This window comes from Ammospiza nelsoni, chromosome 8, assembly GCF_027579445.1.
Source record: "Ammospiza nelsoni isolate bAmmNel1 chromosome 8, bAmmNel1.pri, whole genome shotgun sequence".
NCBI lineage: Eukaryota > Metazoa > Chordata > Aves > Passeriformes > Passerellidae > Ammospiza > Ammospiza nelsoni.
Window position 1 is genome coordinate 15069681 of NC_080640.1, and position 27140 is coordinate 15096820.

A 27140-nucleotide genomic window follows, 5' to 3' on the forward strand; every position below is an offset into this window, starting at 1 on the left:
GGAAAAAGTAATTGTAGCTGTCAGTTCAGCCTGCTAGTCTTCTAATTAACTGGGTGAAACTTATACAGCCAAGATGTATCTTTAAAATCCAAGAGCAGCCACCATGCCTTTATTGTTTCTGAAAAATGTTCTTAATGTCTCAGCATCTGATTCAGCACATTTGGTTGCTAATGTTCATATTATCATTTTCTATCATTAAAACATATTTTATAAAATAAATTTATTTGAGAGATAATTCCTATAATGCAGAATATTTCCAAAACCATCAGTATTGTAATTACGTTAAAGTGAGTGTTTAAACACTGATTAATCTTGAGAGGTAAAAATCATCTGCCGTATCTACAAACAACAATATAATAGATGAGATTGAAAATATTAAAATAATATATTTACATAAAATACATGAGAAACAGTCCCCCACTAAATTTAATCTAGCAAATGTTCTCATTATACAAGATGTAATTTTTTTTCTTTACTGTTTAAGTAATTATTTCTTTTCTCTTTTAAAATTAGGATCTATTTAACATTTAGCATCAAAGTAAGTCTCCATAATTTTAGCCTTTCCTACATGAAATTTAGGCACCATTTTATAATCCCCATGTATGACAGGAGTGCTTCAAATGCTGACTTTTACTGTAGGGGTTTGAAATTTCTCTCAGTACAGAAATTTTGTTGAGTGTCTGCTTTTGGAATAAATGAATGCAAGACACTTTCTCTCTCCTTTCTCAGACATTCCCAGTAGTGTGGTATTCTACCCCTCCCTCCCCAGTATTGAAAGATATGGATCCATCCCATTTGAGAAATTTGGAAGAGGCTTTATTTTCTGTTCTGCTTTGCTTTGTTGTGTGACAGCAGGAGGTCAGATTGATAAACCACCACTGGTGCACCAGTGCAGAGAACAGCTTTCCTGTCCCTGGGGAGGCCTTGCCCATAGCAGAGGGGTTGGCACAGTGTGGCTGTTCTGCCTGCACCGTCCAGAGATCTGCTTGGGGAATCAGGGTCCTGGTGTCTGCAGCAGTGGGTGCAGAATTCCATATATAAAGGGTGCTAATGGTCACGCATCAATAGAGGCATTGCCTGCAAAATACGCGTGGCTTTTTATTTTTATTTAAAATTCTGTAGCATCGTGTAAAGAAATTGTTCCAGCAATACTTGGTTTTGCTTTTTGCAACGTTTTCCCTGGTTAAACAGGCATCCAAATTAAGTATTATGGAAAGAAGTCACAGTAAATTAACAGGTGGCTGGTAAGCGTGGAGCTTTAGAGAGAAAACCCTCCTTCCTCCTTACAAAAAGTTTTTTGGTTGCATTGATTGAGGTCAGGGCAAACTGAAATAGAGGAGAATTGGATGGAGGAGAGATTAGGATCTATGAGCAAACACTGCTGACTTCCAAAGAATAGAAGGAAATCTCACACTATCATGTTTTACTGAGTGTCAGAGTACAGATATTTGGTTGAGGATAAAGTAAACAATTATAATGAAATTTTTGCTTCTTAGCTCTTTAAAATAATTGATCTCTCATTTGTTGATGGGCTTATAAATGCAAACTCAATGTCATTCTCATCCATAATAGAACTGCTAACTTCTAGGTATTATTCATCAAGAAAACACACCCATGACAGCTATCAAGTAAAACATGTATTAAATTATGCAATTTATATTTTGTTCCTGTATGCGGAAAACCTGAAAGTATTGGAGCATTAATACCACCCTAATCTGGTTTATCTCCTTTATTGCATAAATGTATAACAAAGCTTCATGACTGAGTAACAGCAAAACCCACATGAAATGTGCATAATCTAAAGAGCTCTATAGGGCAGAGTTTGAAAATCTGCAGTTTCTGTTGAAATGTGTTGAACATATCTTCTTAAAGAATAATATGGTTCATTAAAAGAAAAAAAGTAAGGAGCGTGTATCACTGATTATTATGAACAAAAGAGTATATTTCCAAGGTAATAAAAAATTTACAGTTCACGGAGCTTGATCTAAATATTGTAAATTGATCTAAATATTCTAAATTCCTACCATAACCCAAATCCAGATTATAGTAGCAGAAGAATCTGGCTTTGAATTATACCATATAGCATTAAAAAAAAAGAGGATCTCATGAGTATATGATGGCCCCTGTGGTTTATAGCTGTTTGCCTGACCACCTTTTGCATTATCTCTCTCTGATACTGCAGATCCAGAAAATTCTCCAGCTGATAAACTAGAAATAGGAAGAGTGTGATCAGTCTCTCTCCCACTTTGCCAGCTGCTATGTTTGAAGTTTGAGTGTCAAGTGCTCTTTTTTCCAGGTGTTGGAAAATTGGGACTACATTAGTGTAAGTATCTTGCCTTACTCTCTTTTAATTACAGCATGTGTTTATGTTTTCTGGTTGCAGAGAGAGAAAAGCATGGAAATATGACACTAGAACACGCTGAAGGCTTCAACAATAGAGGGTTGTATCAAACTGACTAACATAAAGAACCTATGATTTTTCTTTCAGTCTTGCATTTCTTTGGGACTGTTTATTTTCCTAAGCTACCTGGGATGGCAAGTGGAGCCAGAATACTTCTGAACCTAGTTATTTTCTTGCCTGTTTTTGCATTGTGTCTCACAGGGGTGTGGTTTGGTTCCTGCACTTATTTGAAAGCACAATCTGACTTATTGAGAGTTTGAGAGGAAGATGCCCTGAGTTTCCATTACCGTAATTTATACCCTGCTGTAGCTAAACAAGACTTGCAATTGCTTTCCCTCTATATGACTGAAGCATGTGATCAAAAGGCGAGATTAGCTAAGGCAAACCCCCGCAGATTTAATTTTTCGTGGTGGGTTTGGGCAGGAGCTCTGAAGAAGGCGTTGTTCCCCTGGATGCTGGCGAGGCGCTGCCTGAGGCTGCAGGTACTGACCAGAGGCTGTGCAAGGACCTGCAGTCAGCTGGTAACTCCATTGCAATGGAAATGAGACCATGCTGTGTTTGAATTCCCTTGTTGGAATCACCATGCATATCTTTGTGAAATGGCACACAGATTAATGAAATACACGGGGCACGGGGCACGTTGGGCACCTTGCATAAATGATCTGTTGCCTGCAGCTGGTTCTCTGGGTAATTTTGTGTTATTTTTGCAAGGAGAGATCAGCAGAAGGGACTGTGACTCCTCACAATGTTTTGCTGGCTGGCTGGCTGCCTGCTAGCCCAAGGTTTCAGATTTTTCATGTTAATATTTAAAATCCCAAGAGGATTGCATCCCAAGTGCATTTTTGAGCTTCTGATGCCTGTATTCCATTTCAATCTTGATGGTTAGGCGGGAGAGATTTGGGGCCTGAGGGCTTTCTGAAATGAGCCAGCTGAGAGTATACAGTATCTTCTCCTCTGGAGTACTGGCTGTGTGGAATTTTCCCTCCAGAGCTCAAATGTGTGATACATTTAGTATATTTAAAAATATGCTTTCCACCTAAGCTTTGCATGACAATACTATAAGTTGTAATTATTTAACTGTTAGTAGTTATGATTTAAACTAGCAGACTAAGGAAGAAAGACTGGGAATATCCTAGTCTTATTAGAGTCATCACTCTTTGCCTTGGACATTGATTATGAAATATTATTAATTTGACATTTTCAGCTTACTTTCCAGTACTTTAAAGAATCTATGAAAGGCTTTTATGATTGCTTATTTTAAATCATAAGACATTAAGTACTTCAGACAAATAAGATTTTTATGCTCTCCATTTGTAAAATGCACAAAGGTCAGCTACTAAGCATGCTGAGACTCTTTTGCTAGAGGTATCTTTATTACTCTGTCTGTATTTCATATGCCTGTCATAACTACTAGAGGACTAAATCCAAATTCATCCCCAGGTGTGGGGCAAGAAAACAGCGCTTAGTAATCAGAGAGCAAAGGAGATTCGGCTAAGAACAAGGACTGTTTGGTCAAGGCAGGAGAGATGGAAAAAAGTTTCTAAAATGTGACAGGTAGCAGAACCATGGTAGTTTGCAGAAAAAAAAATCTTATGTAAGCACTTGTTTTAAGGAAAAAAAGCTGATGTGAACACTAGGAATGAGATCTATTGGTTAGCAGACGCATGAACAGTTATACTTCTTGGCTATCCAGGTGTGTGTTACTCTAATCTGATAGTGAAAACATTATAAAAGCTGTGTACACTTTTGTTAAATGTTTTCTAGCTGTACTGTGCCTGGGGACTGTGCATCATTCCTACGCCACAAATGGCTCCCTGAACAGGGACACACAAGCTCCTAGGCCACCCTGGACCTGCAGCATACCCTGACTGTACCAATGGTGGCCTGCAGGGATTGCCAAGGACGGCCTTTCATCGCTGCCTAAGGAACAGGTTAGCCTTGCAAGCGGTCGGGAAAAGTTCCCCATAAAAATGGGCAATAACATCAGTAAACTGGAAACTCTCCATAAAGACTGTTTACTGCATATTACAAAGGAACAAGGGTATAAAATACAAGAAAGAAAGCTTATACAGCTCCTTATATGGGTGAAAACTTACTGTCCTTGGTATCCCCCCGATGGCTCCTATGACCTCGATCACTGGAAGCGAGTGGGGGAGTCTCTGAAGTCTCATCAGGTAGACAGTCATGAGGTTAACCCTGATGAATTCATTACATGGCTGATTGTTTATTCTGCACTACAAGCTTTCCGCGATTCGGAAGAAATATTACACCCAGCTGTAAATTTGTCTGCAGACACTTCCCATGCACTCACAGCTTCACTTTCACGTCCTGACTCAGTTAGTTTGCAAGTGGAGGAGGGAATTAATGGGGAGGAACAGGAGGGTGATCTTGTGAATCCAAGAGCTATTGATCTAAGACAGGAATGTGATTTATATCCTGCTATAAAGCCACAGCCACTGAAAGCTATGGCTGCATCACCATCTACTGACACAAAGGTGCTAAAACAGCAGTCTTGTCTCCCACCCTATGACATGTCTCCCTTAAGACATGTGACCGATAATGAACTTTCTCTGTCCCCTGAGCCAAAAAGCTTTTTAGACACCTGCCGAAGACAAGCATTAGATCAAGGGGATGTTGAATTGCTCCATGCTATGCCCACAGTCTATCAAGGCAATCAGCCTCATCATGAGCAAATTTCTTATGAAATGGTTAAGGAATTAAGAAAATCTGTGAAAGAAAATGGTCTTCAGTCTTCCTATACGATGAGACTTGTAGAAGCTATAGCAAAAAACTACGTTATGTTACCTGCTGACTGGAAAGCTTTATTTAAATTGATTATGACAACAAGACAATATTCAATATGGTGTGCAGAGTATGAAGAGTTATGTGAAAATCAAGCCCGGGCTAACATGGACACTGGTAATGCTGGAATAACCAAGGATCATTTGGCAGGGACTGGAGCTCAGACAACCATAAGAGATCAGTTAAGAATGCCCCCAGAGACATATAACCAAGTGAGGGGACTGGCTATAAAAGCTCTGAAAAGAGTGCCAGACATTAACAGAACCGAACATGGCTTCTCCACCATAAGGCAAGGACCCCAAGAACCCTACATTAATTTTATTGATCGCTTGCAAACAGCTGTGAACAGGCAAATTGATTTACCAGCTGCGGCGGAAGTTTTATTGAAATCCTTAGCCTATGAAAATGCTAATACTGACTGTCGTAAGGCACTTGATCAAATAAAAACCAAACCTGGTGCTTCCTTAACTGACTTTATCAAAACTTGTGCACATATTGGTACAGAACAATACAGAGCAGATTTACTAGCAACTGCCTTAGCTCAACAGTTACAAGTGGCTTGGGCAGCAATTAAATGCTTTGGCTGTGGAGAGGAAGGCCATGTGAAAAAGCAGTGCCCAAAGAATAAGCAAGGGAAGCAAAAACCTAGTAAACTGTGCTTCAGATGCAAGAAAGGTTACCACTGGAGTAATGAATGCCGTTCTAAGTATGACAAAGATGGCAAACCTCTGCCACAACGGCAAAAATTGAAGGGCGGAGTGAAATACGGTGCCACACAACAAAACAGGATCCAGGTACAGCAAATCCACGCAGCTCAAGTTACGTCAGGAGAACCCCAGGCAGTGCCAGCTTGGACTTGGCAGTTTCCACCACAACCACAATAAATGACACATCAGTTCACCTTACACTTATCGGCTTAAATGGACCCCTTCCTTTTAAATGCCAAGCATTGCTGCTCTGGAAATCATCATCATCTAAAAGTTGACTTTTTATTTTGCTAGGAATCATCAACTCTGATTCTAGGGGTGAAATAAAAATCACAGTTTAGACTCGTAACCCACTTTGTACTATCCCAGCGGGATCATGCATTGCTCAGCTGATACCACTCCTTCTATTGCCCGACACGCAATCGATACCATCTGTCAATGCTGACTGGGGCACTGAAGGTTTTGGGAGTACCAGTAATCCCAATATTTGTTGGTCCAAGCTCATTTCAATACAACAGCCTTTTCTAACCTGTGTAATAGATGGCAAGTATTTTACAGGATTATCAGATACTGGAGCAGACATAACCATCATCAGCAAACGTGAATGGCCATGTGAATGGCCCTTAACAACTCCAGCAGTGGTCATTGCAGGCATCAGAGGTCAGCACGCGCCACTAAGCCAGCTAAAGAGCTCGTGGTGCAGGTCCAGAAGGGAAAAGCACCTCTCAAACCGCATGTACTTTCTACTCCATGTAGACTGTGGGGAAGAAATATGTGAGATCTGTGATCACAGTCAACAAATCACTGATGAGCAGGCGAGACTTCAACTCCCATGGAACACATACTCCTGGGTGGATTGACCAGTGGCCCCTCAGAGGGGAATGGCTGCAACAAGAACAAAAGCTGGTCAAAGAACAATTGGATGTGGGAAATATAGTCGCTTACACTAGCCCATGGAACACCCTAGTACTTGTGACTCCAAAAAAGACTGGCAAATGGAGACTCTTACAAGATCGGAGAGCTATCAATGCAGTAATAGCTCCAATGGGTGCGCAGCAACCCAGAATACCTAATCCAGCAATGATTCCCTGAAACTTGGAAATTGTTAATTATTGACTTAGAAAATTGTTTTTTCACAATTGCATTACACCCTGATGATGCACCTCATTTTGCTTTTCCATTACCATCCTTGAACAACAGTGAACCCATGCAAAGGTATCACTGGGCTGTGTTACTGCAAAGGATGAAAAAGTCCTACAATATGCCAGCTTGTGGCCACAAGTGCTTTACAAGCAGTGCAGCAGCAGTTTTCAACAGTCCTATTGTATCATTATATGGATGTTATACTGCTAGCAGCAGATGACTCTTTTGTATTGCAAAACTGTTTTGTCTTTTTGGGTCTTTCTCTTGACAAATTTGGTCTTCGTATTGCAGCAGACAAAGTTCAAACTGTCCTGCCTTGGAAATACCTAGGGTTTCTATCATTTGAACAGAAAATTGTTCCTCAGTCCATTGTGCTGCCAACCTCTATTAAAACAGTACATGATTTGCAATAATTATTAGGAACTACTAATTGGCTGAGACCTACCCTTGGTATCTCCACTGAGGAATTGTCACCCTTATTTAATTTACTTAAGGGAGACACAGATTTACAATCTCCGTGTGAACTCAGTCCAGGAGCCCATGAAGCATAGCAAATAGTGACAGATAAAATTCAGACATCCTTTGTATCCAAACAACAAGCAGAGTTACCACTGAGACTTTTTGTTATCATAGCTGAATTCCAACCATATGCATTAATAGCACAGTGATGTGATGATAACAATTGTGGACGCTAGAGTGGGTATTTTTACCTTGCTTCCAGAAGACAAAAATTATACCAAACTCTATGAGGTTTTTTTTTCCTTCTAATATCCACATTCCTTTGCCTGCAGATGCTTTTCAGGATATGTTCCAGGAATCATTATCTTTACAGGCTGCCAGGACAGACTTTTTGGGAAACATTGTTCATTCTTTGCCAAAAAGTAAAGTTTTGCAATGTTTAAAAGATCTTTCTCTACAGCCACATTTTCAAACATTGTCACAACCCCTGCCTGGAGCAAAGACAGTCTTCATAGATGGCTCTGGGAAAACTCAGAAAGCAGTTGTTGCCTGGAAAAATTCCACAGGAGATTGGAAAAACTCTGATTTTTCAGCCAGGGTTGGCAGAGCTAAGAGAATTAGCAGTCACTGTAGAGGCTTTTCAGTTGTTGCAAAATGAGACTTTCAACTTAATATCAGATTCCTTGTATGTAGTTGGCATTTTAAACCATGTTGAACATTCTTTTCCAAAGCAAAAGCTAAAACATTTATTCAGACTTTTCTATTGCTCTTACTTTTGGCATTGTATTATACTATATATAAATTGGTTGGCTATAGTTTTGTAAAATGTTTCAAGCAATACTTCATTTAAGGCAATAATGTAAAGTTTGACAGTTGTCCTTGCCTGTCTTATTATCACTAAAAGAGCACTGCTGCTCTGTATTTCTTGATATTCGAAGATGTCTAAATACCACCAGTGATGAGTAAAGAAATAGTAACTGAACACAACTTTGAATCAACTGCAATAAAAAATTATTTTAGTAATTCAAATAAAACACTTTCTAAAGTAAAACAAAACAGTTTAAAATAATTTCTGTTATCATTAGCATTGAAATTTCTGTATTTATTTTAAGAACTGGTGGCTTAATCAGCGTTGAGGGCATGTTGTGAAGTGTTAGAATATATTCTGTCATTTGGCTCAGCTTTAGGCAATTATACATGTAAATATAATTACTATGGTATTTTTTTAAAACATATTAGTCTCAAGTTTGTGATGAATGAATCTGCAACATGTTTTCTTAACACCTTTTTGAAGTGAATTAATCCAATATTAATTTATTTTAGACGTGCCAGAAGCATCATCCTATTAGTAATAAGTTGAAATAGACAGCAGGAGATGCAGGTCCCTTCCTAGCATTGCCAGAATGTATCTCTGTGTGTATCCAGCAATCTGGGTGATATGTTGACAGAATGAGGCCAGCGATGCAAATAAAGGAATTCTCCCCCCTCCTCTCCTTGCAGTTTATTGCTTGTCATTGACTAATTCACTGGCCAGAATTTCTACAGAAAAATCAAACTAGTAGAGAAGCAGCTTCTATATTGGCATGACTATCAAGTGTTTAATTTGTGTATTAGGTGATGAGAGTATTTATGTTTCCAAAATTACAGCTATTTAATTTGGTTTATCAGCTGCCTAAGACTGTAGTAGGATTCTCTAGGTATATAAATTTCAGGCTGGATTCTTAACACAAATTAGAGTAGTTTTACTGCAGTCGCTGTAGTGGACTGTCATCAGTGTCACTTTACATTAGTGGAACACATGAATCCAAATGCTTCTGTTAAATACCAAATAAATACTTCTTTTTTAAAATGGAAGGTGATTTTTTTAAAACTATCCTCCCAAAATATCTCAAATTATGCATGCTAGATGTGTTAGGATTTGTTATTTTGTCTTAATCGCTTGCAATTTTTTAATCTGATTCCCTGACATAGTAACAACAGCACAGAGGCAACATATATTTATTTTTGCAAACCATAGGGTATATGTCTCAGCAATTACTGTTTTCAGATCAGGAAAGCTCAATTTAAGATCAAAACTATTTATTCCATAAAAGAGAAAAGCCAGAATCCATTAATAAATGAAAAAAAAAATGCCCCAACAAAAACAACAAAATCAAACACAGAATTTATAGATAGAGAAATTCAAATAGTGGATGACTGGAAGGAAAGTTGCATTTATGTGAAATAAATATTCAGGGTTTTAGCATTAAAGTGAGGTAATATAATCCTGTTCCCTTTGATCATAATACACAGATGATCAGGATAGGGAGTCATACAAGCACATACAACTGTACCCAATTCTTATTCGATAAAAAGGAATCATGGACAAAGGACTCAAAGAAGACAGATAACAAGCTTCTGCATTTTCTGGCTCATTGTATCCAGTAGATACAGAAAGCCAGATTAGTATATTTTATTCATATTTACTTGAGTAGCTTTATTTATGTAGCATAGTTACCATCTGTGAAAACCAGTGCTTTGCACAAAAATAAGAGAACCTAGTTAAAAAAAAAAAAAAAAAAAAAAAAAAGTGGCTTCCAAATTTAGTTTGCTGTTACCAATGAAATACATACTGCAATTTGGCAAAAATCTGTCTTGTGGGTGATTTGAGGGGTAGAAAGGCACCTGATCACCCATTTCCATACAGGCACTCTACCAACCAGAAAAAGATTTTTCTCAGATTGAAGCCTGAACCTCTGTTTGATGGGAGGGGGAAACCACTCTTCCCAAGCTCTCAAAAACTGTTGCAAGCTGACATTTGACTGCTGAAGCAGCCCTGCTTTCTCCAGTCTGGGGCACACAGCTCAGATTGATTCAGCAGGTGCCCATTTTAAGTGGCCATAGTTATATTTCATGGGCCATTTTTCTCACTCATCTGGAAGAAGTGTAAGCCTTGGCTGTCCCCATGCCTAATCTTTGTATATTTAATGCAAGTGATGCATATTTTGAACTGCACCCATATAAAATTGAAATCAGCTGGCAAAAAAAGGTATTTCCTATGAAAACATGTTTTAAAGGGAGAGATGAGAGGGGCAGTGTGAGGCATAACAGAACTAAATGAGAAGTTGATGGTGTTGTAATGCTGCTAAAGATGTAGTAACTTTTGAAAGGTAATACCTTATTTAGGACACTGAAACCAAAGTATTTTTGAATTCTTGGATGCATTTGAATTTTAAAATTCCACGTTTGTTATTAAAAAGTGTAGAGGAGGATTTTGCACACACACACACACACACACACACACACAATTAAAAGAAACTAAAGCATAGAGGAAATTTGTTTTTTAAAAGTATGAAAGGCAGTTTGCTTGAACTGTGTTCTGGTGTGCTTCCTGTGCATAAGTGGGCCCTACATATATGATCCATTTTCTGTTTTTTCTCCAGCTAATCTATACATGTGTTTTATTCATTATGTCATATTTACACATGATGAATAACTTCAATCACATAAACACTGGTTGTCTGGCAAACACGTAGTTAATATGACAAAAAGTTACAGATAGCTCATATATAACTGTTACCTCTGGCTTGGTATGCCTTCAACAGCATCATTTTAGTGCCTAATTTGTGCCTGTTTTTGTTTTAGACTCTGTATTTTGTAAGCTGTGTGTGATGCATGTGTGTAATTACAGCATATGCTGTTTATGAGCCCTTAATCTTTCTTCACTTGAGGCAGCACTGGCCTCCCACAGTTTGCAGAGTTCCATCTGCATCACTTGTCTTGAATTGTAGATTTGTATCATGGCAGAGTATAGAAAAGGTATCCTCAATCTTCTCATGACAGCTGCACAGCATTTTTCTAGGCTGGCAGTCATGGTCAAATCAGCAACAAACCTGCTGCATTTAGTGCTGCTCATTTTCCATAAGGCATTTCCAAGGCATTTTAAAATGCCCAGCATTTAGTGAGGACAGTTATTACTTCCCATCCAATTTAACAGGGTATCACTGCAGAATTTCACCCAAGGATAGGCATAATATACTCAACCTGTCCTACAGCACTGTAGGACTCTCTGATAAGGTGAAATATAGGGCTTTGAAAATGTATATTCATGTATATTCCCAATAGCCTAATGAGCACAAAATTCATTCAGACATGTAGAAGATGTAGCCAAATCCCTGAAACAGGATCTTAGTCCTGTGTGTTGTCTTACCAGGCCAATCATAATTTTCATTTGTAACTGTGCCATATTAGGTTAACAAATATTTCACAGAAGAAGGCCTTCAGCTCCTGTTTTATCCTGTTCTAGTTGCCCTTGTCTTATTTTTTCCTATTGCAAGTTTGGTTGGTACATCCCTAACAAAGTTTATGATGGAACAAAAAGAAAACCTTACCCAGCCTGAGTGGCAAAGGGAATGGCTCCTTAATTACCTGTGCTTCCCTTTAATTACTGCCACTTGATTTAAAGATAAAAGGCACTGCTTTAGAGTGACAATGCGTTTAGTCTAACATTCATCAGAATAAGAAAAATTGGAACATAGTTGTATTATGTAATGAAGAGAGAGAAAATACTGAGACTGTTAAGTTATTATCTGTCCCTATTTAGAAGTGGTTTTTACTGAGAACTGTAGCAAATTGAAGTAATATTAATTCTGATATAACTCTCTACTTTTATTGAAGGGTGACTCAAGCCACCTTTTTATCTCAGAGGAAACAATATAATACTAGAGAAATGGCCTTTGAGAGAAAAACTGTACCCCTAGTTGAGAGTTTACATGAAGGTACTTTTCTAACACTTACTGAGAGGTTTTTGTAATGGCACTGAAAGAATACACAATGTGAAAGTGTAAAACTATATTGAATCAGAAAATAGACCTCCCAGTACTTGTTACATGGGCTAATACAGGAGAGTCTGCATTTTTCATCACATCTATTTTCACAGAAAACTATCATTTTTCTCAGTCTGTTTTAATCTGTTGTATTTCCCCTAAGTAGCAGATTCACTTTCAAGGACTAATTTATACATTGCAGTTCTGTTAGTGTCTTGGTTCCAAATGTTTTCAGGAATTGTGGTAAGCTCATGTCACTGTTAATTAACCTGAAAGGCAAGACAATACAATTCCTCTGTAATCACAGAATGAAACTACAGAGTCTGTTTAACCACCATTGCTTCTAACTTTTAAATTAGTTTTACAAAACAGCAAAACAATTTATAAAGTCACACTGAAACTTGAAGTAATCAAAGTGGAAACTCTTTGGCCAGTAGCTAAATATTGTTCATTTACTGCTGGCAATGATTAATGTTCTAGGCAAATTATTACTGATTTTATTTCCAATGTGTCTACATACTTATGACAAAATTCAAGCTTTTGAAAGAAATTAAGACCAAATCCACAAGTACAGAAAATAATAATCTACAATAATATAATACTTTAATAATTTAAATTTTCCTTTCTCATAAGGGAAAAGTTATTGTGCAATTCTTACTATGAATCAAAGTTTTTGGGGTAAGTCTCTCTTTTTCTTTTTTAATTTTTTCAGTTAAACTGTGTAAGTAAACTGATAAATAATATTTTTGGTTTTGACCACATAGATAAAACAAGAAATTATAGGGATTATAAAAGTATTATATTTTTTATCCAACTCACAAAAACATCTGAATTGACAAAGGCAATTAGAAGTCAAATTTGATAGAAACAATTTAATTTTAAAATTTCTTTTTGATGTGCATGAAGACAGAGAACTCCTTGTGTGGATAATCTTCCCTGCAGTAGTCAATCTGATTGGTCTCCAATAGATAATCTTTATAGGAGTATCAGCTTTGTGTCAAGAGGACAGGAAAGGAGCCGATGTGGAGCAGCATGCAATGTGTGTGCCCTCTGTAAAGTTCTCTACAATAAAAAATGTCTCTGCTTTAACAGATATCCTTTAAGAGGGACTCCAAATGCCAAGCTTTCAGGGCTTAGTTGTGAAATACCAGAAGTCAGGGTCCAAGGATTTTGAGCACCTGGATTCAGGGGATACAATGCAAAAATCCAACCCTTTTCCTGGTAAAAGAATGGGTTAGAGTGCAATGGAGGAACTTCCTAATTTCTTTCTCATTAGTTAAGTACTAGGAATTTTGGGGGCAAAATCCTAGCTTTTAAGTTTCCCAGTAATTTCTTTTATGTACTATAGATAGTATATATATAGTCAAAAAAAAAAAAAAAGAGGTGATATTAGACTCATCTAGACATTAAGTGTGGGCTGCTTATTGTGGCTAAACAGATTCAGTTACAGCTGCTTGATATGGTTAATTCTCTGTAATATTAGATCAATGAAACTGTAACTATGGCATTTTTACTAAAAAAGAAAAGGAACAAAAGGTTCATATTTCTGGAATGTAAAACAACATCAAAAGCCAGTCAAACCATCATAAATTCTGCAGTAGTCCTGCACATGTAATTATATCATCTGTTCCAGATGCTCCCAAAGACCTTTGAAAAACTGCATGACTTCTTCAAGTGACCTTCCCACATGAAATTTACTTTTGCAAACAACACTTGAGTATCAGATAATGAGATGATAATTTCTTTTAGAGAAAAGTAACTTCTGGTTTGCTATCAATGGTGTAAATTCATGAGATATATGTAATTTTTAAATTGTGAACTGTCTTGTTAATAACATCTGCATACTGATTGTAAGCCTTCAGGTCTTCCCACAAAAATGGACTTTTGAATTCCAAGTTTCAAAACCAGTACTTTTTATTTTACTATTACTCAAGTATGGCTCAGTGGACTGTATATTAAATTGATCTGATTCCCTTCCTAAGCATGAGAGGAAGGAGGGTTTTCTTAAACACTGTAAGAATGGAAAAGGTCAGAACAACATGAAAGAGTATTTTTCAGACCATAAATGAGAAACTGATTGAAATTTTGCAATGTAAAAATGCAGTCTAACCTCTTTTTGCAGAGGTTGAGGGGCAGGTTTTTTGACCATTTACTAAAATAAAATTTCTGGTGAGAATCTTGGTTTACATAAAACCACACCGAACCAAACCAAACCCTCATCCAGATTTTATTAATATATTTATTAATACTTTATGTACTTCTCATGATATTAGTAAATTCTAAAATAATATTAAATTCATGCCATCAACTCTGTTTTTCCCCAAAATGCTGAAGAGGAATGAGGAGTGATAACAAATCAAACAGATATATGCATCACTAATCCATACAGCTCAGCTCTCCTTGAAATGTAAATTCCAGAAAGGGACTTGCATTTTCAAAGATGCATACAGCTTCTGCTAACTGGTGCTCCTGCATTCAGCTCATTTAAAGATTAGCTGTAAACTTCAGAGAAGAAAGAGAAAGACTTGATGCCTGCAAGCATAAATATAGAAAGACATTAGAATTTTCTCCCTTCCTTTTTCTTGGAAGTCTATGAAATTTAATGTGGCACATAGACATATGAGTTTTTCAATTACTAGCATCTACCTGAAACTTTTATTAAAGTATACATTGTTTTCAAATTTGCTTCTTGTAAGAAAAAAATAAAATAAACTCTAAATAAATTTTCAGAATGTATAAGAAACAGAAAGTAATAATTTTTGCCTAATATAATCTGCATTTATGTTTCTCCCTTTGATAATGTATTTCTGAAATTGGAAGGAGTTTGTTTATCACTGAGATTGCATTGGTGAGAAAGAACCAGCCATGCTAGACAATACTGGGAATCTGGATTTGGGTGTTCTGTTATCAGACTAAAGTGCTGTGCCCATAAAATAGAAAGAGCCATTCTGATATAGAATCACACTGTAAATTCAGAGTTCAGACATTTTCTGGTCTAACCTTTTACTTGACAAAAGACAAAGAAGACACTGTTAGACTGCACAACTGTAGTCATTACAGTTTGCAATGTCCTTGTAGAGATGGTAGAAGACCAGCATAAACATTCTGTTCCTTGACTAATTTGAAACAAAAAATTTTGTATTTCCACAGATTCTTATTTGACATTGTATTTCTTAGTGCCTACATCTGATTAATATCAAGGATTAAGAAGCCACAATCTCAGAAAAGTGGAAGAAGTAAAAGACAATTTGCACCATCTGTAGAAATCAGGGATGTAGTAAATATACCTCAGAAAGGTAATTTCAGACATTAATTATATGTTAATGAAAATAATTTGCTCTCATACATACAGCATAATTTCTCTCATACATACATATACAAGTAGTAGAACAGCTAAAGAATAAGATTCATTATATTATTTTTAACATTTTGCATTTTTTGAGAGAATATTTGGTGAAAGATATTTCTACATAGAGTCTGATTCTATCCAGCTTCAGAGGAATACCTCTACCTGCCTAAGTAGTCCGTCCACTCATAAGGTATTAAAAGCCTAAAAATCAGCCCTGCAATACATACCTCTTAGCCTGGAAAATGGAAGAATCCCAGGGTAGGAACATACTCTCCTTTAGGCTGAGCAGTGACTTAGGTAGAAGGACAGAGATGCAGGATCTTCATTGGGTTTGATGCTCAGAGTTGATTTTCTTCTTTGGTATTGATATGTAATAAAATGTTAACATGAAAAAGCAGAAAAATCTGCACAATACTGTTAAAAAATACTGAAAATAAAATCCTGATGCAGGGCTAGAAATGGTTGTGGTTCTTACATATAACCTGAGTATGTCGTGCTGAACACTGTCTGAAATATGTAGCACAATAAGAGATTTTTTTAATGTTGAGACTATCCCATGATCTGCATCAGAAATGGCAAAATAAAACTACATCATGCTTCACGGGCAAGTAAATAATTTTTGTTTTTAACAAGAACCGTTGTGCCAATAGAGGTATATAAACCAAAGTCAGGAGAACAATAGAATAATTAGTCAGAGAAATAATAATTCATATGGTAGTACTAAGAGACTTTCCATTCAAGAACAAAGTGATAAAATTTATGCAATCAAATATTTGCACAGTCACTCGTTAATCATTAATATTTTTTGGCATTGATTTTTATTTTAGTGTATAGAATATTAGTGTTCCTGGGATATTTTAATTTCTTTACATTCAGAACCCTCACTTTAACCTTCTTCAAACAGTTTATATTTTTACTTTGGAGATTTTTTGAAAACACAAGATAGTAAGAGTGTGGTTTAATACCCATGTTATATAGACAGTAGCTTCTAGCTCACCTATTCAAAATTACAGGTGAAATAGATTCCTTCTATTATTAATTAAGTACTTCAGCATATTAAAGATGATGATTTATTTATTGGAGCTACTATGTATGCCCCTATTTTAACATACAATTTAAACTTATTTTATGAAAAATTCTATAAATCAACACCACTATCATGTGGGATATAAAAATACTAACAACAAAAAATACAGAACAGTTAGAATAATACTATTTCCAATATTTACATTTTTTTACAGGTAGATGCATTTTTCCAAAACAGCAGAAATCTTGTAGAGATACACCTTTGCTAAGTTTGCTGAAGTTAATGTATTTGCATTTGAGACAAAGATGATCAGAATATGACTCCCAGTAATCATACAAATACATAAAACTTATTTTCCCCAACATAAAGAGTACCCTTTCCATGAGTAACAGATGTGTTGTTCCAATGAAGCATATAACCAGTGTGTTAATTCTCATAATACGAGTCTTTACAGTTTAGAAAGGTACGTCTGAAAGTGTGTCTCAGGGCCTTTTAAAGAAACATTGACCCCTAATGTGTTAATGCCAGTCAAAGGAATGATTAACCATCCTGTAAAATTTTGCATTGTGCTCTCTGAAGTAAGAATAGAGTTGCTCTAAAACAGTGCTGTTAACAAGAGGATGGGGACGTCCTTTGGATTCATGTAAACATCTCTCCCTCCCATCACTTCTGATGCAGTAGAATCCCTTGGTTTGGTTAAAATAAAAATTAGAAGACATAATTCGGGATGGAAGATTTAGAAATCTTTCAACTTTTTGTAATTCAGGAAGAGGGTCCTTGATCAAAGTATTTCCATCCACTATGTGAATCTGATCCAAACTGAAATGCTTAAGCCACTTTTCCATATGGACATCATATAGACTTCTCTGAATAGCTTTGTATTTGGTATTAAGCACTCCATTCTTAATAACAATATCTTCAAAGAGCTGAACAGGCTTGTGACTTTCTACTCTGTTGTAATACACTTGGGTATAGTCAGATATAACTCTCTCAGTGGGATCTCTTAGAATGAGCAGCAGTTTAATGGAGCTATTCATGTCATGAATTCTTCCTGGAGCCTGTGGTGATGTAAAATAGCCTGGTGTTTTCTCAATTGTAATTTGATTTCCATAAGAAAATGGCATCAGATTTCTATACCAGTCTATTCCTTTTACATAATTTTCATCCCAGTCAAAGAAGTGGACTTCTGTAGCTGCCACCACGATGTTAGGATGAATATCCAACATTTCCAGCAAAGCTCTGGTCCCTCCTTTACGAACTCCTATGATGATTGTCTGAGGTATTTGTCTGCTCGTGCCAGGAGGTCTCACCTGTGCTGAATAGTGCTCACTTTTATTGCTGAATAATCCCACTTGTGACTTCAGTGTTTCCAGCAGTGCCCCATTCTCAACAGGAGCACCCCGAGCATGAGTCAGCAGAAGATAAGCTGACACAAGTAGGAAGGCCATGTGGAGAGGAATAATTATTTCAAGATAATGTTTTGCTCAATTAATGAAAGAACAGGTGAGTCCCCTCTGGTTGGCAGAACCCGTGGTAAACACACAGCAAGCTTCTGAAGCATCTGCAAAATAAAACAAGACAAATCAGTGATTCTAAAGTCATCATGAGTTAAAAAATTCAATGCACAATTCAATTCACAAAGCTAATCTGTGATACCAATAGGAAATTAATAAGGTAATTATTTGTTTCCCCTGAGTTTATATCAGAAGGACAGGAAAGTCCCATGTGTTGGGGCTTTTTTCTCCTTACCATGAGTGACCATTGATGGTTACTAACCTTACAACAACTTTTATTTACTCTAAGCAGATTAGAACTTTTACCTGATTTTGAATCCTGACCATTTGTTGCTTGCTTTGATTTTCCTAATTATCTTCAATATATAGCACATCTCTTGTTATAAATACTGTACCCCGTATGATAACAATAATTCCAAAGAATATTTGAACGTCAGCACCTTTCCTCAAATTCCCTGCTAGAATAGTATATTCTCATATAAATAACAGACCTGGATGATGGTGCCACCATCTGGGTTTTAGTGAGCTATGAATCATACAAAAATAATTCTGTTTTCTTAGACACAAAAAACCAAAACATAGATAGAGGCAAAGTTTTGAAATCTGAGCCCATTAGAGCAGAAAACTAACTCTGTCAAACAAAAGTAAAGTGGCTAAGTGGGATCAGTGTGGGAAAAATAAATGATGCCGGGTAGATGGATTCTCTGCAACTATCCAAGTGTTGCGCTGCACAGTCATATGCGTGTTGGGAAAGTCTGGGCAAAATCAGATCTTCAGATAATATTCTGCAGTTCCTCCAAAGCTCTGTATAAGACATATCCAGATGCTTTCTTGTCACTGAGAGATTTCTGCAGGGAGGCCAATCTGCTTGAGGCTGAACAGCTTCTTTTACTTAATCCACATTTCATATGGTCATTTTAAGAAGTGGCAAATGTTAAATATCTTCAAAATTTGCAAAAACTTCAGGCTTGCAAGTACATGCATGTGCAGATGTAAGTGAAAGAAAACATCTATGTAACTGTGTAACTAAAATTTGAAATCTCCTGGGTAACTTTTGTACATAATATTTGAAACAGATTGTTTATGGTTCTGCCATCACAACAACAGTCATAAAAAATTCAGATCAATGCAACTTGAACCACTGTGCTTGGATTGCCTGTTTTTAACTCTGAAAATCCTTCAGGACAAATTCCCATTGAGAGGACTCTCGAGTTTCACTCAATTTCTGAGCAATTACATGATTTAAAGATTTGTGGGCTATATCTACATTCTTGTTTTGTTTTCAATGTAACACGCAGAAACAAGGGGTTTTTGTACAGTGAAGCAGCAGTCATTTAATAAGCAATAACCATTTTTGGAATAATTTTGAATTATGGCACATATTCTAAAGTAGTCTCAGAAATGTTACAACCTTCTCCAGTGTTCACTGTCTCTTTCTTTTTCTGAACATATTGGTCACAGTATGTCATCTCTTAGAAACAACCTTAGAAAACACAGCTGATTCCCATTTGTCATGGCACTGAGGAGCATTCAGCATTTCTATTTAAAAATTGTTTACTTTGAGTCTTACTTTACAGGCTTAAAGACTTTAAATTTTTGATAATAACAGTCTAGGCAATGCAGCAGATTCATTAAATCTATTTTCTAATTTTATTGAAACCTTCTCCAGCTTCTTGGATATCTAGGGAATGATTGTAGTCAGCCTCAACGAGCACTAAACTCACAGCTATATAGCAAATATTAACCCTAAAATTGTCATTTAAAAAATAAACTATGACCTTTAGTGAAGAAATCTGCAGAGAACATTCCCTGTTATGTCTGAGCAAGACTTAAAGGGCAACTGCTTCTTCAAAAAGAGCATAGTTTCAATAGGAAGAGTGAGTATACGATTACTAAATATTGGAAAATCCAAGTACAAATTTGCTTTGTAATCACAGAGTGGAATGCTGCTCTTTAGGAACTTGAAAGGAAGTTTCATTTTAAAGATCACCATTTTTTTCACTAGGAACTTCACTCAGAAGTTCTGTTTGAAGTTCCCAAGAGGAAAGAATGTGAGAATTTCTATGGCAGCCACAGGAGGGAAGAACAGGTATGTTTATACCAAAATCATTTATAGTTACTATTCCTTTGGATGGCAAGTTTGGGAAGTGGTAACCATGCCGTTCAGTGCTGCTGGGGATTAAAATACATTTTACAACAATGGCAGCTAATGCTGATTTTGGGAAGATCCTTCGGATGCACAGCACAAAATGTGAAGCATCGCACCCCAGATGATTCCTGGAATGCCAGCTTTCAAAGAAGGGACTCTGCTTTAAGAATTTCCAGCCTAATTTTCCACAATTCTCAAGGTTCCTGAATAGTTCGATCTGAGGAAAGGCACCGCAATGCACAAGATGGTATCAGAAGTAGCAACATTTGACAGCATGGCATCTTCCCAGCCCTGTGATGCCAGCAGGCTGGGATTTGGGAGCAAGGGCCAAGGGAGAAGTTGATCATTCTTTTAACCTGAAATTAATTCTGAAATCCCACTGTTAATTTGCATTCTATTAATCTTCATTGTTAAATTAAAATTCTTCCAGGAAGACTGAGGAATTGTTTTTATAAAAATCTTACAGGTTTTCTCAATTTACCACTTTCATGATAATACAGCATGTTATACATTATAAATGCATTTGCACATCTATACTTTAGATTACAAGTACTTTGAACTAAGGGAAGACCTGTCTGAATGTCTGCCAAGCAAGGGATTACTTATAAATACCAAGGTGAAGACTTAAATCAGTTCATTATCTGATTTTAATTCTGGAACTATCCCATTTTGAAACAGTTTCATGAGCTGATTCAAGACAGGTATTTTAGGCAATTTTACTTAACTTGAAAGAAAACTATTTTTAGATTTCTTGAGAATTAGTATTCTTGAGACTAACTAGGTTAACAGCTTAAATTGAAAAAATAGAAAGGAAGAGGAAAGAAGCAGGAATTTCTCTGGAATAAACTAAAAGCAGAGTAAAAAATAGAGAAGTATTTCATACTGGGACTCTGCACTAGTATAGACAGAGATGTGCTCTTCCTAGATCTGGTGACAGGTGAAAAAATTCTCACATTCACTTTTTAATTTTGTTTAAATAATTCAAACACACTAACATTATTTCATCCCTGAGTTTTCTAGTTTCATACACCTAAGAATCAGGTACAAATACTGAAACCCAAAGAAGACTGTAAGCTGTATGAGAAAATCATACTTATCACTGAGGAAAGATTGGTCTTCCAAAATATTCTCAGGTTCACTTCTGATATGAGTGAGAGTCTGCTTAATTTACTATCTGAAATCAGCAGTTCTCTATAAGACACATTCGGGCAGCAAGAAGCAGAAGGAATTCTGCATATTCTGTGGCCTGAAGTACTGTTTGAAAAAATAATTAAACTTAATTATTAACCATTTTAACCAGTTTTCAAATTAATTAGTTGTTTTAAAAATTTGTTAGAATCATTGCTAGGAAAAATCCTTACCCAGGAAATACTACAGAAAAAATCAAATTCAAAATGTGCTGTAAAATTGGTTCCTAAATAGATCAAAATTGCCTTTGGGGGCAATTCTATCACAACAACATTTCAGGTTTGGCCTAAGACATTTGATTGATTTCAGTGAAGCTCTGAGATTTTAGATCCTGTGGTTAGGTTATAATTGCTACACAAATGTAAAGGTTTTAAAGCAGATTTATCACATATAATTGGAATGTTATTAGAATAATTTTTGTGTTGCTTTCATGCCTTTATGCAATTACATTTTTAGAAGATATTAACTGCCTTTTATAATGAAAACAATATATTTTACATTGGTGCACTGCGCCAATGAAGAATCTGAAAGTATTCTTGTAAAACTAACCCCATGACACATGATCAGAATTACAGTGCCTTACTACCATTTTTCCCTGTTATTTAGTAGTGTTGGTGCTGTTTAGTAACATAAGGAACATCAACAGATATGATACTTATTAAGCAGAAATGTAGTTCAGAAAGAAATTCGTGCTGCAGAAAGGACTAATTAAGTAAATAGTACCTTGGGCTGCTGTTTCTTTTATTTTTTAAAAGTTAGACTAGACTTGAGAAGCTGTTATGCTGGCTGAAAAATCATTTTAATATTACAGAACTGTACTAAACACCCTTAACTGCGGCACTGTACTCTGAAAAAACTTCCAAGTGTCTTATGATTTATCTTGCTTTGGGGTAAAGCACAAAATCATTGGGCAAACCTACATATATTATTACTAATTTATAACATTATTAGTTCCTAATAATACTTCCTGTATTACAGTGCCTGTAATGCTTTTCATTGGAGAATTCTGCAGCACTCTGTGTTAATGAACTGCCTGCACCTTATTAAGGCACCATTCCCACCTTGCAGGAAATTGCAGCAGACCAATGGATAGATCCAGTTCAGGAGTGCAAATGCTTGGGAAAGTCAGGCTAATCTGATCTGCTCAAGGTCACATAGCAGCTTTATAGTCCAACCAAGAATAAAAACCCCAGGGCTTCTAATTCTCCTTCCAATTCCCTTTTCAATTCTGACTTCGTGCCATTCCATAGCACCATCTGCCAACCCTTATGATAACTTATAGCTGGATTACATGCTGAACTGAAAAGCAAAGAGGTTTCTCATTGTTTCAGCATAAAAATCAATTTTTTTAAAAATAAAGTTGCTTCTTTCCACTTGCTTCTCACCAAAAAAAAAAAAAAAAAAAAAAAAAAAGAATCAAGTACTAACTACAAACTCAGGATTTTGTTGTTTCAAGGCTTTTGTGCAGAAATATTTCTGTTGGTGACTGAAAACTGCAGCAATGAGGGGTAGTCAGAGCAAATATAACAAAGCACCAATTTTTGTCTTGATTTTTAAAAATATAATGGGATTCAAAAAAGGTTACAGCTTTTCCTGTTAATTCCTATTAGATACAAACTTATCCCAACACAAAGATCAATCACTGAGAAGAGTACAATACAAACAAGTTAAGGCTTACTGGCACACAAACTTGGAACAGCTCAATTATATCTCTATAATTAAGAACATCTCTAATGATGACAATATAAAAAAACAATTCCAGCCTAAATGTATTCAGATAAGGTGAACAGCTTCAGAAATTTATGGAAGGACAATCATAATGTGATGTCAGTTAGACCCATGTAAAGTATCCCTATACAGACTGGGTTATGTAATGAATAATTCTCAACAACAAAAATATAATTCTAAAAGTTTTGGAATCTGAAATTAGGCTGGTGATTTTCCTTCAGTAAAACTAGAATTAGTTACGTATCATAGCAAATGCAAATCTGCACTCAGTATAGCTTATACATCCTTTAAAAACAGGAAAATGAATTATCCAGAGCATATAGGACACGTTGCTTAAGAGAACCCAGTATCAATGTATTCAAATCCAATAACGTAATGACTAAGTCAATTAATTCTAAGCATTAAATGTTAGAAATAATACTATCATCAAAAGTCCTCTTCATAATACCTTAATTCTGATTATAATGTAATTTGTGAAATAATGGACATTTGAAAATACTTGGCACATGTCCAATGGTTGAACAGAAAAATATCCTTTTTTAATATTAATTCCAAGGAAACACAATTCAGCTACTTCTATCCACACATGTGAGATATGCCTAGGCAGAGTTTAGGGGACAATGAAAGCACATTTCTGAGTGTAAAAAACATTAAAAAATTTTGGAAAAGTTTCCTGTGTAGAAACAATTGTGAGTCTTAATTTTATTACGAGCAGAGCAATTACTTTAGGTCTATGTTAGAATGACACCAATCAGGGCCAATTTAATAACTTTAGAGCTGTGCCCTAGAAGTGAGATTTCATTCAGAAGAATCCCAAATTACCTATTCCATGAGACTAAAGACTATGTGGGAAAGGAGAGTTATCCCAGAGAGATAACCCTTTATATGGCATGAAACTTCTCTACCGCATTTTTATGCTCTGCTCCAAAGGAAGAGTAAAGTAAGAGAGGGTAAAATACAACACTGGAGTTTTGTAACAGCTGCAAGTTGAGCTCAGTGATCTCTTTTCATACAAGGAGCAGAGGACAAAGTACAAAAAGGACCACAGACCCAAAGCCAAATAAACATTGCAGCAGTTCATTCTGCTGATTAAGAGTCTTGTGGGGACCTAAGAATTTTGTTCACTTTTGTTTTACTCAAACTATGGGTGTATTTTTTTTAGGGAGATGCACTAAGATTTCCTAAATGAGGTAGTACTTAAAAACCCATGAACCCACAGACTGTCCAGAAATGCTGCCTTGCTGTTGTAACACCTCTTTGGGTAATGAAAAAGTTTAAAGGTTTCTCTTTAAGCATCAACACAAAATATATGTAAGCACAAAGAAAGACAAAGACATTAACATTTTAAAGTCCTAATCTCATCAGTGAATTTATATGTGTGAGCTTTTTCTAATGAGATTGCAGTTTTATAACAGCCAACAGTTACTACCTTACAGAAATAATAAAAAAAAAAGGGAATAAAAAAGGAAATAGCTATTTGGTGTGTAATGGTGGGAGCTACAAAGTAGCAGCAGCTGGCTGCAGGCTTCTACCAAGTACACAGACTATAATGGATAAAAAGGAAAGCTAAGAAATGTTAGCATGAACTATAAACACCATTAAATCATTGGCAGGTGATATTAGCAGATAGGAGTTTTGAAGGAAATTTGCTTCCCTAAGGCTAGCATTACATTTCCTAATTCCTTTTCTGACTGCAAATATGTAGCAGAACAGTAATATATAAAGTATAAACACACTAATAAATTTCTGAGCTAAATAAACCTTCTACAGCTGTAGTTTACACGCTTATATTTTATAGTATATTTGAAAAATATCATACTCAAACCTTCCACATAAAAGTCACTGAATTACTGTTTCATAAAGATCTTTAATATGTTTAGCACATAAAACCAGGTACATTCTAGGGATACTTGTAAATGGACAAATAAAAATTCAGCCCTATTAAGATGCAAAGAGTGGATAGTGATCAGATTAGCACAGATGAGAAGGCAAATTTTACTTATCACATTGGCATATTTTAAATGGAATTGCATTAGCATTTTGTTGAATTAAACTTACACCTCTAATTGTTAATTAAGCATCTGAATTAATATAAATTGAGGTAACAAAGATGCCATGCCAGTTCTTCAGCCAAACAAGCAGTAGTCATGTAATTATAAAGCTGTAAAATGTAATGATGTGTGGCTGATAAGTAGCTTTTGTGTGTATTTCTACAGTACAGCAAAAGGGTCAAACTTCAGCCTCTCTGCCTCTGGTATAATTAATTGAATATTATTAATTTTCCCCCGCTCATTTTCACAAAGAATAACTTAATACTCATAGATATTTAGGAAATAAAATTAGAATTTGGTGCAGAGGATTTACTAGAGACCTGTCTTTTAAAGGAAAAAATTCCTCAGAGGGTCAGGATGGCAAATTCTACAGAAAGGACCTCATAGTCCATCTTTTCTCAAAGTAAACAAACAAGTACGACTTGAAGGGTCCTTAGAAAGCAACTTCTTACCAAGTCTTAACACTGATTAATAAATATATTAGTAAAATAAATTAAAACATATCAGTAAAATAAATATATTGGTCAAAACTGTGCCTTCTATTGGTAAGCAAATTCTTGCTAATAAAGAAGGCAAATAGACTGCAATACAGAACAGGCAAACATATTAGAAAAGAAACAAATAGATAAAACATTTCTTGAAAAGAAAATTGATGCCTTCAACACATATCCATCATCAAGCTATGTGCACATTCAGCCCAGCAGATAGCTGTAGAGGTGCAGGAACGAAAGCAATTTAGGGAACATTTGGAAATGCCTGACAACTGGAATAAAACACATAAAACAGCCCCGAGTGCAACACTTGTGTCTCTCACACTGCTCCTCAGGCTGCTACTGGGAGACAAAGATGACAGGCTGAACACAAGGAGTAAGTAAAAGATTATTTTCTGGCTATTATGGAAAATCAGAAATCAGATCCTTGCTCCTTACCAAACCTTTTTCCAGGGCCAAAGTAGCACATTAAAGTACACTAAAAGAATACTCACCAGTCTTAAGAGTCCGAGAGCAGACATCTAATACCACAAAATTCTAATTATTTTCTCCAGGACTTCTGACATTTAGTAGGGTCCTACCTGACTGTCTTTTCCACTTTTTAGTTAGGAAAGACAGACCTTAGGAAAGTTTCAGTGCAGTCCAAATTTTTCAAACTTTGATGTACAGCCCAAACCTGTAGTCATGTCAGTAGTACGACCAAAGATTTAGGTACATGTCAAAAACTCCTACACTTCAGTGGTAAACAAAGCAATTCCTTTCCTTCAGTCCAGACTGTTATGATGACTTCCCTGTGCAAAAACATCCTCTGCATCTACAAGTTTAAGGTGTCCTCACAGAAACACTTTCCATTGTTGCACCACTGCATTGCACAGCACAGTGAATTCCAGCAGAACACGCTCCTCAGCACACAGCATCACTTCTGCCCCACAGCTCGCTGCCATGGTGCACCCAAACACCTCTTCCACACCTTTCCTTTAGTGCTGCTTCATTTCAAATCAATTACAGCTTCTCAGAAAGGCTCTTTGATGGCTGAGAGTGCCTACAGCAATTTTTTGGCACCCTTAAGCTCTGTCAATTTTCACCTAAGTCTTAAAGGTAAAATCATATTTAGGAGCCATCACATACATTCAGGATGTGGACTTTAGGACCTCAGATTTGTGAGACTTGAGACAAATGGTGAGAGTTTGTCACATCAGAAACTTTAACTAGAAAGAGCTACAATAGATATGGTCAGACACAAAATAAAAGCAAGGTAAGAGTTGCTCTCAGATTCAAATACTGTGTTTGCTGTTTATGATAATAAATTTTTTTAGTAGCAATTTT

General features: G+C 36.2%; 2 protein-coding genes across 4 annotated transcripts in view; one reads left to right on the forward strand and one right to left on the reverse strand.

Moving 5' to 3' along the window:
- Nucleotides 1-4371: 4371 nt before the first annotated feature.
- LOC132076515 (endogenous retrovirus group K member 10 Gag polyprotein-like) lies at nucleotides 4372-6087 on the forward strand. The gene has a single exon (XM_059477648.1). It carries the CDS (start codon nucleotides 4372-4374, stop codon nucleotides 6085-6087), a length of 1716 nt encoding a protein of 571 aa, XP_059333631.1.
- Nucleotides 6088-14396: 8309 nt separating this feature from the next.
- Nucleotides 14397-27140, reverse strand: part of LOC132076474 (heparan sulfate glucosamine 3-O-sulfotransferase 1-like) — a 93998-nt gene continuing 81254 nt past the window's right edge. For all 3 annotated transcript variants that reach the window (XM_059477551.1, XM_059477552.1, XM_059477553.1), the window contains 2 exons: nucleotides 15894-18254; nucleotides 14397-14849 (listed from right to left, as the gene is read on the reverse strand). In XM_059477551.1, the coding sequence (XP_059333534.1) occupies nucleotides 17212-18141 (930 nt within the window). In that variant the 5' untranslated portion in view covers nucleotides 18142-18254 and the 3' untranslated portion in view covers nucleotides 14397-14849; nucleotides 15894-17211. The remainder of the gene's footprint in view (nucleotides 14850-15893; nucleotides 18255-27140) is intronic.